Source organism: Phytophthora sojae (genome assembly GCF_000149755.1).
Source record: "Phytophthora sojae unplaced genomic scaffold PHYSOscaffold_8, whole genome shotgun sequence".
NCBI lineage: Eukaryota > Oomycota > Peronosporomycetes > Peronosporales > Peronosporaceae > Phytophthora > Phytophthora sojae.
In genome coordinates this window covers 3,370,638-3,379,668 of record NW_009258122.1, presented here as the reverse complement: position 1 = coordinate 3,379,668, position 9,031 = coordinate 3,370,638, and the positions used below count along the sequence as shown (strand labels likewise).

Genomic DNA, 9,031 nt, shown 5'->3' with positions numbered 1-9,031 from the left:
CTACCGCTTTACGACCTCCGTAGAGCCAAACCGCCTGGAGTTCAGTAAATAGGACGTTCGCAAACGTTCAGAGGCTGAACGTTCACAGCACTTCAAGTTTGACAAACTTTATCTGCGGCATTCTAGTTGATTAACTTCATCGAAAAAAATGAACAATGCGTGCCACATTATAATACTTGTTACGAAAGTTGCACACCCGTCTGCCTTGTGTAATAAAAGGCGAACAGTTTACCAAAGTTGCAAACTACTAGGGTTCATTTACCTGTACGTGTACATGTAAGGCCAAGAGATGCAGTTATCTACTCCCGTGAAGTTTCTTCACATCTGCATATCAGCGCGAGACTACTCCTTAACTTAAAGAGGCACGGCGGCAAAAAGTTCCACGCATATTCGTGTACGAACTGTAGACAACTTATTCAAAGTTGCACGGAACTCATGTAAACTTCTATTGCCTTGCTTCTGCTTTCGACTTTCAAAAATAATTTGATCAAATCCCCATCAGGCTTACAAAAGCAGAGATTTAACAAACACCACCGCCAGCATCGCGTAATGCAGAGTCCGAATAATCTTTTTTTTTCATTTCCACACACTTCAACGTTGTCAGCACTCTTAATCCGCACAGATACTCCCACGAACGTTCTTTGGGTTTGCCACTCCATAAAAATGGAGTGGCAAACCCTATTAAAATAAAAAACGAAGTCGCTCAACCATGCTGCCCCGTGCGGAATGTTCCCTGCGGTCAGAGCATGGCCATGATTATTCGGGTCGAGATTATACCTCAACGAGTGATTATTGGGGACGCAATCGCTTCAACGACAAATGAGAAGAGCTTCAGTACTGGGGCGAAATGATATGAGACAATACTGGCATCGTTGGTCTTTGTCGCTCGGAGAACCACGGTGCCACGGTGCGGATTTCCGGTTCGCGGAGCAAAAGCCTCAGTTTCAATTTTCCATTCGTCCTCAACGCTGTATGGTAGTACAGTACTCGGTCTGTATACATATTCATTGCACTTTGTATATCTGTTGCGTGTTTCATCGTGGTGGCGTGTTGCTGAAGTCTGGGAGAATGACGATTCGAAAGTTGCCGACATCGTCTGACTGTGCTGAGCATAGTATGACGTCAAACCCTTATTCAACTCGCTGATATCCCACGACACCAGCCCATAGCCTCCACCAAAAGTAATAAAGACAAGATACAATTCCATGCCGACCGCTACACATACTACACCTATCTCTCGAAATACAACCAACTTTTAACCGTTTAGTATTCTACTCGCGTCCGGTTTACTATTGCTCTCTCGTAGACAAGAGCGAAGTAAGGTTAACCACCTATGGGCGTCCTGGCGAACAACCCCGAGCCAAAACTAGCTACTCAATCGTTCTGAGATGCCTCCGAGCGCATGTCAAAACCGCGCCCGGGTGAGTTCCAGGATCTCGTACAAGTCGATGAAAAGACCAACAGGAACTGGGGGCTGACGAGGCAGTCGCGCGCGAGGGGCCAGGCCTAACAGCAGACGCGAATTGAGTTTCACGACTGTGTGAGGAGCTTCAACGCGTGTTGAGACATCGAGAGGCAGATGCCCGTCGCGATGCAGCACCATGTAGAGTTTGTACGTGGCGCCTGCGAGATTGACACACAGAGAATGTAGTTGACGCCTGGGACCTTCGCCCATTGGTTTGCCTTCCAATCGAGCTGACCAGGGCCGTGGCCCCAGCCACGGGAGTACCCGATTTCAAGTTTGAGAGTGTCCCAGTCTCGCCATTGGATCCCCGGCGGTAGAGTACCTCCGCCTTGGGAGGTCGGACCGTAGCTGAGATCAGCTTCATGATAAGGAAGATGTCGCGGTGTGCTGCCCCCGACACTCGGATGAAGGTACGCGTCAAGGGAAATATTCTGCGTCACGCATCTTACGAACGCGCCGACGAGATCCCCACGCTCGCGCGAAGGGAACTCCACGATCGCGATTCTGCCGTCGATCCACTCCATTTTGCCACACTTGGTCTCCGGCGCCTCACTCTCCATGAACAAAGCCCAGCCCTCCTCGTCAGCGTCACAGACTTCGTAGACCTCGCCTCGCGGGGTTTGCTCCACTTGATTCCAATCGAGCGAAGCGATCGACACGTACATGCGACCCCCTCCCGCAGTGTGCACGCCATGTACTTCTCCTCCACACCTGGAAGCTGATCTAAGCTTCCCCCCGACTCCTCAATCGGGGGCTATTCTACCGCGCGGGTTGCGCTGGCGAGAATGGCACACTCTCAGGGTAGAAATCGGGTACACTCGTGGCTGGGGCCTTCGCCCTGGTCAACTGGATTGGAAGGCAGATCAGTGGGCTGCAATCCCCGGGGTCAACTACAAGCTGCACGGGGTGCTGCATCGGGGCCGACACCTCCCTCGCCAGGACCCCATCCCCATCCTACAGCCTCACACAATCGTGACGCTGGATTCGCGTCTGCTGCTGGGCTTGGCCCCGCGTGTGCGGTTGCCCACCCAGCCACCAATTCCTGCTCGAATTCCCATCGACTTGTACGCAATCCTGGAATACGCCCGAGTCGGGTTTTGATATGTCTTGCTTGAATTAACTCTTTGATTGTCCCTATACTTGTGATAACTCTCGAATCCTGATACAGCCCTCACGACTTGAACAAGCATTCAAACGCTTGCGTGAATTGTGTAAATGAAACTCGCTGCTCGTTCATGCCGTCTGCCGAAAGAATCTTGCTGTCCTGCAACCGCGCAGCCATATCCTCATAAGCGACAGGCGGTTGGTCCAGCGGAGCGAGCGTCTGGAACGCAGTCAAAGCCGCATCCAGCGCCACACAGCCATCCCTCGAATCAGGACCCAACCGCAAGAAGACGCTGCGCAGCAACACCTGCGAATCTTCATACCTCTTCAACTCCTGCTGCAAAGCGACCAGTCGTTTCTCCAGCGGCGCCAGTCGCGCCTTCTCGCAGTCGATTCTAAGCCCCCACTGACGGAGTTCCTCCTTGTAGCGCTCAGCAGTGATCTCTAGACTGGTCAACTCGCTCTGAAGCACCGTCTTCGTAGCTGAAGCTGCATTAGCACCAGTCCTGCTGGTCGTCACTAGCTCCTTCTCAACACGCAAAGAAGAGCGTGGAGACTGAGACTCCAGCGCACGCTTCTCCTCTAGAAGCCGCGCAATCTCCACCTGAACGTCCACGAGCGTGAGGAGATGGCGGCGAGGCACGCGAGTCAGCTTCGCACTCATCTCGTCTCGTCGTTTCTGCTTGCGCTGGAGCGAGAGCTGCTTGTCCTGCACTGCCATCTTCAACACGAGCAGATCCTCAGCTAGACACTGGTTCTCCAGCTTTTGGTCGAGCACGCGCTCGCCCCACTGCGCCGCCGTCTTGGGCTTCGGAAGACCGCTGGAGCTCGCACTGAGCATCGCTGAACGCGGCACTTGGCGTATGACGCTGGCCAGCGCCGCACTCGTCTTCAGCTGCTGCAGCTCGCTCTTGATCGCTGCAGACACCTGCTCCTTCTCGGCGAGTTGCATCGTCAGCGTCTGCAGCTGGTGCGTGAGCGTCTTCTTCTCCTGGCGAAGCTCCTGCCGCATCTCTCGCAGTGTGTCCTCGTCACGGAAGAAGGCGGCGGAAGAGCGCATGAACGTTCGCGCGGGTTTGATGGGTCTCTGCTGCTTCGGCGGCTGCACCGGCGGGTCTACTTGCTCAGGAGTCGGGCTCATGGCTACATCCTCTTCCTCCTCCTTCTCCTCAGTTTGCTCGACATGGTCGTAGCCGTCCTCTTCGTACTCCTCTTCGCCGTCTCCATAGTCGTCTGCAACAGGCGCGTCGTCATTGTTGTTATCCGCTTGGTCCGCTTGTGACTCGCCAGCTTGAGCGTCTTCCGAGTCTGACAGGAAACGGATGGCGTGTTCGCCGGCGTCCAGCTCCCACTGCTCCTCGCCGTCGTCGTACTTGACGTAGTAGCCTCGCTCGGGCGAGAACGCGTCCACGACGCCCTCGAACCACTCGTCCTCACCCTCCCAGTACACCCGCACGCGGCTCCCGACCGCCTGCTCGCCGCGCATTGCTGCAAATGGCTACATACGCAAAAACTTCAACAACTGCCGACCATCACTCCTTAGTTGTACCATTCGTATGGTACGATGTACCAGTATTTCGGCACTCCGTGTCAACAACGATCGGATCCGTAGCCGTAGGCGTAGCCATGCTGCTCAACGTGAACGTGGGCGTGCTGGGGCACGTGGACAGCGGCAAGACGAGCCTCGTGCGCGCGCTGAGCACGCAGCTGTCCACGGCGGCGCTGGACAAGCACCCGCAGAGCCAGCAGCGCGGCATCACGCTGGACTTGGGCTTCTCCAGCTTCGTCCTGATGTATACGCAGCCATCTCTCCAGGTCACGCTGGTGGACTGCCCGGGGCACGCGTCCTTATTTCGTACAATCTTGGGAGGTGTAGCCATCATTGACGCCGTGCTCTTGGTGGTGGACTGCCGCAAAGGGATGCAGCCTCAGACTATCGAGAGTCTGTTGCTGGCAGCGTTAGCAGCGAAAAAGCGCGTGGTGGTGGCACTCACCAAGATAGACCTGCTGTCAAGCGTCGACTCTGAAAAAATGGCTACAATTGATGCAGTGACTGCCGAGATACGGGCGTTTTTGGCTACATACCTGCAAGTCGAAGCTGAAGCTGTTCCAGTCGTTTCTGTGGCTGTGGGGGCTGATCAAGAGCCTCAAGGGGTTCAGGAGCTTCTGGGGGTGCTGGGGACCAACTTGCAGCCTCCAGATCGAGACGCAACCGGAGATTTCCGCCTTGCAGTGGACCACTGCTTCGCCGTGCCTGGAAACGGCACCGTGCTCACTGGCACCGTGTTGTCTGGAGCTTTAACGAAGGGTGACGAGCTGGAGTTGCTGCCAATTGGAGTAAAGGCCAAGGTCAAGACGCTGCAGGTGTTCAAGCAGGAGGTGGACAGGTGTGCGCAGGGGGATCGAGTCGGAGTTCGGGTGAACGGACTCGACCCGAGCCTCATTGAGAGAGCGCTGGCAGTGTCGCCCCCTGGCAGCTTGGCTCCGGTGACGCAGGTGGTGATTCCAGTCACGCGCGTGCCGTTATTCCGAGGCGCGGCGTGTAAGAGTGGAGGCAAGTGCCATGCTACAGTGGGGCACACTACCGTGATTGCAACAACCACGTTCTTCTCGAGATTGGGGGACTCAAGAGAGGCGAGCGAGGGGGAAGATGCAGAGTTTGACCCGTCGGGATTGTATGAGTACGTGGCGGAGCTCGACTTTGATCGAGCTGATAACGGAGGTGGAAGCAGCAGGAGTGAGGGGTCAGTGTTTGCGCTGCTCCAGTTCGAGCACGCTGTCTTCTGTCCTCCCAACGCTCTGGTGGTGTGCTCGCGTCTGGATCTGGATGCGAAGCGATTCACGTGTCGGTTGGCGTTCTACGGCGCTGTGAGAAGCGTTGTTGGCTCGAATGCTGAAGAGTTAAGTGCACTGGCAGCTGTGCACCGGTCTGTGGCGGATCTGTCCACGCTGCAGATCGGCCGAATCAAAAGTCGAGAGGGTTTCGTGGTCAAACTGGTGACTCCAAAGGGTGGCAACAGTGGCGATGTAAGGGAAGTCATCGGCCGTGACATGTTCTCGAAGGATGTGAAGTGGAGTGTGTATCAGGACACGATCGTACTGTTCGAGCAGGCGCGAGTGCTGGGTTCGATTCTCGGGCCCTTCGGTAAGGCTGGCAAGTTCCGCATAGCGTTAGATGCAAGTACGCTGCATCGATCGCTGCCTGTGCCTGGAGAGAGGTTTGCACTGCGCTTTCTTAAGCTGACGACGCTGAAGCCCCCCAAGTCGAAAGGACAAGTAGCGCAAGGAAAGATGGCTGCATCCAATACCAAGCCTAAGACCGCTGCGAAGGATAACGCACGACCATTTCTGCAGGACAAGCGCCTGCTTTACCCTGAAGCTTTCGCGCCACAACCAACAACGACAGCGAAGAAGTCGGGTGTTGAGACCGTGACGACAGAGACTCCCCATTTATCTATTGTGGAAGCGCCTGTTAGCGAGGAAGAAGGAGCGACTACCATCCCAGGGGTTGCCACCCGGAGTGGACGTATTGAGCGACTGAAGGGCGAGACGGCTGCAGACGGAAGAAACCCTTTTGCTATTGTTGCAGGTATGTTCACTTCAGAGCAAGAAGCGATAGAAGCTGTGGGGAGTCGTGTACGCTGTGTTTACGGCGATGGAGGAGTTGCGGACTTTGGGAGCATCGAAAAACCTTTTGGCAAAGCGGGCAAAATTCGCGTTGATTTTCAAGATTGTAGAGGCACAATGGGTCAAGTGGGGGATATCGTCGAGCTATGCTGAATATCGCAACACACCGGTGTATTGAACGTCCTAGAACTTACGTGAACCTCGCTGTTGTTGAGATGGAGAACAGGGCGAACAATGATCGCATGCGTGGACTGCTGGTTGATGAAGCGCAGTGCTAGCAGCGCGAGCAAACGGTACACGATGATGAAGCCGACAACGAAGGCGATGTTGGTCTGGAGCTCGCTGTGTTTGATGTTGAACACGCTTTCGATGTACGCCTTGACGGTCATATTGTCGGGGAGTGTGGGCGGTGCACCGGTTAGGACCTTGCAGCCAATGTCTGAACCTCCAGTCGAGCAGCTCCCGAGCGCAAGGGACGAGAGGATTGCCAGCGTGTACCTCTGCGGGTTCATGTCGTAGATCCACTTGAAGCCTTGAGGGATGGCGTCTCCCGGAGGGTTGAAGCCGCTGAAGAGCAGGAAGATACAGACGATTAGCACGCCGACAATCGTCGCCACGTCCACCGTCGGCAGCGCGTACGCCATGAGCTGGCCGAAGTAGGCGTGCCACAGCGCGTGCAGCGACAAGTAGAGCCAATAGACCACGAACGTGCCCACTCCAGTGAACCCCATCATGGGGAAGAAGATGGCTACAAACAGCAGCGTGCTGCCGAATACGTACGGGATCTCCACGAGCGTCAAAGCGATGAAGTACCAGAAAGCTCCGTAAGTCTCTGCGGCACGTTCCCGGTAGAACGAAAGCGCTCCATTGACGCAACGGGGGCGGCCGCAGAGAAGCTGACGAACCCGAAGAAGCCTTGCCCTGGTACTTTACGGCGGGGATCGACGGCGACGGCCGGAAGACGCCGTCACGCTCCATGCTCTCTTGAAGGTGTCTGAAGAGGTGACTCGTTTTGAAGATCCCCACGAAGTGCGATTTGTCGCCGTTGTCGTTCCCAACACCAGCTCCAATCACCTCCAGCATCTACGTCGCGGGGTTGTAACCTTCAGCGAGCTTCTGGACGCCGTCGATGGACTCAAAGTAGCGGACCATATCGCATGCTTGGTTCCCCAATTCGCCATAGAAGACCATCTCGCCACCTCGCTTCAGTAGCAGCAAACTGTCGAACACCTGGAAGACTTCCGACGAAGGCTGGTGGATCGTGCACACCACCGTTCGCCCCGTGTTAGCAACCTTGCGAATGGCATCCATGATGAGCTTGGCGGAGCGAGCGTCCAGGCCGTTGGTAGGCTCGTCCAAGAAGAGAAGGCTAGGTTGCGCCGCTAGCTCGACGCCAATTGTCAGGCGCTTCATCTGCTCCACCGAGCTGCCGCGGATGATTTGGTCGGTGATCGGCCTCAGGTTCAAGAGCTCAAGACACTCGTCCGCCGAGTCGAGTTTCTGACTGTCGGAGATGTCGGCGCCTTGACGCAGGAACGCACTGGAGGTGAGAGCTTCGCGGAACGTCGAGGACTCGCAGTGGATGTCCGTTTGCTCGCAGTACCCGGAGGCGCGACGAATCGTCAAGTCGGTAGCGGGATGGCCGTTCAACAGGATTTCACCTCGGACCTTGCCTCCCGTCTTGCGGCCAGCGATGACGTCCCGCGTCCTGGAGACGCTGCATCTGACAGCGTGAAGTATAACAACACAAGTAGAGTGAGCTTCATGGGAAACGAGTTGCATTCCTCATATTTCCTTCAGCCGAAGAAGCAGCATTCGCGGTGTGTGGTGCATGGCGGCTTCTCGGCCTGTTCTGGCGGCAGTAGCTGGAACGTCTTGAGCACCGACGCTCGACTCTGCGAGCTGGCTGGACACGGCATGCAGACTGCAGCTCCTTTCGTCGCGTACGTTCCTGGAAGACAGGGGTTCAAGCGGTAGTCAATCGTGGCGAACGGGCAGTAGTAGCCTGCAGGACACCAGCCACTGCAGGACACTGCGCTGAGGCCTTCGACGTCGCCGTAGGTTCCTTCAGGACAGCGAATGCGGATTCCCTGACGGCAGTAGAAGCCTTTCGGACAGATCTTCACGTCGTTTTGAGTGGCGTTGCGACCATCGTCGGCCATTCCAGTGGTCAGGACGCTGTAGTATCCGCTCTTCACGAACTCGGGCTCGTTGCCTGTGCCTTCCGGACAATAGACAGAGCTGTTGCCGCATTCGTTCTGCGTGCGCGAGATACTCGGCGGATTCGGGTACGACGGGCAATAGAATCCTGGAGCGCACAGCCCAGAGCACGCGGCTGTGCTGAGGCCACTGGTAGCGCCGTATGTGCCGGCAGGGCACTGGTACTTGATGCCATCGATGCAGAAGTACCCAGGCTCACACGGTGTCTGGAAGAATCGGGTGGTGTTGGTGACGCCGATGGAGTAGTAGCCCACCTGGATGGGCTGCGGCTCGGGCGATCCGGTCCGACAGATCAATCCGTCTGCGCCGCACTCGCGCTCTGTTGGAGACGTGCTGCCTTTGGGACAGTAATATCCTCGCGTGCACAAGCCTGTGCAGAGCGGCGACGTCTCACCGGATGTGCCGTACCGACCTGCAGGACACAGATACTTCTTGCCGTCGACGCAATAAGTTCCAGGCTCGCAGATCCGCTGGCCGTCGCGAATATCCTCGTTCTTCGGCGCCAGTTCTCCTGTCGAACCCACGCTGTAGCCTTCAAAGCCAACGTCGGATACCAAGAGGCCGTCAGCTCCGAAGGGGAGAAGGCGAACGGAGTAGTAGCCTGACCAAACGGGC

At 56.2% G+C, this 9,031-nt stretch overlaps 7 protein-coding genes across 7 annotated transcripts; 2 read left to right on the top strand and 5 right to left on the bottom strand.

Moving 5' to 3' along the window:
• Nucleotides 1-1,405: 1,405 nt before the first annotated feature.
• Nucleotides 1,406-2,130, bottom strand: PHYSODRAFT_338099 (hypothetical protein; the record flags this gene model as incomplete). Its single annotated transcript, XM_009535840.1, has 2 exons — nt 1,406-1,623; nt 1,701-2,130. 2 exons carry the CDS (start codon nt 2,128-2,130, stop codon nt 1,406-1,408), a joined length of 648 nt encoding a protein of 215 aa, XP_009534135.1.
• Nucleotides 2,131-2,266: 136 nt separating this feature from the next.
• Nucleotides 2,267-2,551, top strand: PHYSODRAFT_404903 (hypothetical protein; the record flags this gene model as incomplete). Its single annotated transcript, XM_009535839.1, has 1 exon — nt 2,267-2,551. A coding segment is annotated over one exon (285 nt), but the record flags the coding sequence as incomplete, so codon positions are not given.
• Nucleotides 2,552-2,636: 85 nt separating this feature from the next.
• On the bottom strand, nt 2,637-3,629 carry PHYSODRAFT_519927 (hypothetical protein; the record flags this gene model as incomplete). The annotated part of the gene is made up of 1 exon (XM_009535838.1): nt 2,637-3,629. The coding sequence occupies one exon, from the start codon at nt 3,627-3,629 to the stop codon at nt 2,637-2,639; it is 993 nt and encodes a 330-aa protein (XP_009534133.1).
• A 566-nt stretch (nt 3,630-4,195) lies between these two features.
• Nucleotides 4,196-6,349, top strand: PHYSODRAFT_518545 (hypothetical protein; the record flags this gene model as incomplete). The annotated part of the gene is made up of 3 exons (XM_009535837.1): nt 4,196-5,446; nt 5,525-5,832; nt 6,046-6,349. 3 exons carry the CDS (start codon nt 4,196-4,198, stop codon nt 6,347-6,349), a joined length of 1,863 nt encoding a protein of 620 aa, XP_009534132.1.
• On the bottom strand, nt 6,319-7,077 carry PHYSODRAFT_519169 (hypothetical protein; the record flags this gene model as incomplete). Its single annotated transcript, XM_009535836.1, has 1 exon — nt 6,319-7,077. A coding segment is annotated over one exon (759 nt), but the record flags the coding sequence as incomplete, so codon positions are not given.
• A 379-nt stretch (nt 7,078-7,456) lies between these two features.
• On the bottom strand, nt 7,457-7,897 carry PHYSODRAFT_398589 (hypothetical protein; the record flags this gene model as incomplete). Its single annotated transcript, XM_009535835.1, has 1 exon — nt 7,457-7,897. A coding segment is annotated over one exon (441 nt), but the record flags the coding sequence as incomplete, so codon positions are not given.
• Nucleotides 7,898-7,992: 95 nt separating this feature from the next.
• On the bottom strand, nt 7,993-8,886 carry PHYSODRAFT_518325 (hypothetical protein; the record flags this gene model as incomplete). The annotated part of the gene is made up of 1 exon (XM_009535834.1): nt 7,993-8,886. A coding segment is annotated over one exon (894 nt), but the record flags the coding sequence as incomplete, so codon positions are not given.
• Nucleotides 8,887-9,031: the final 145 nt, after the last annotated feature.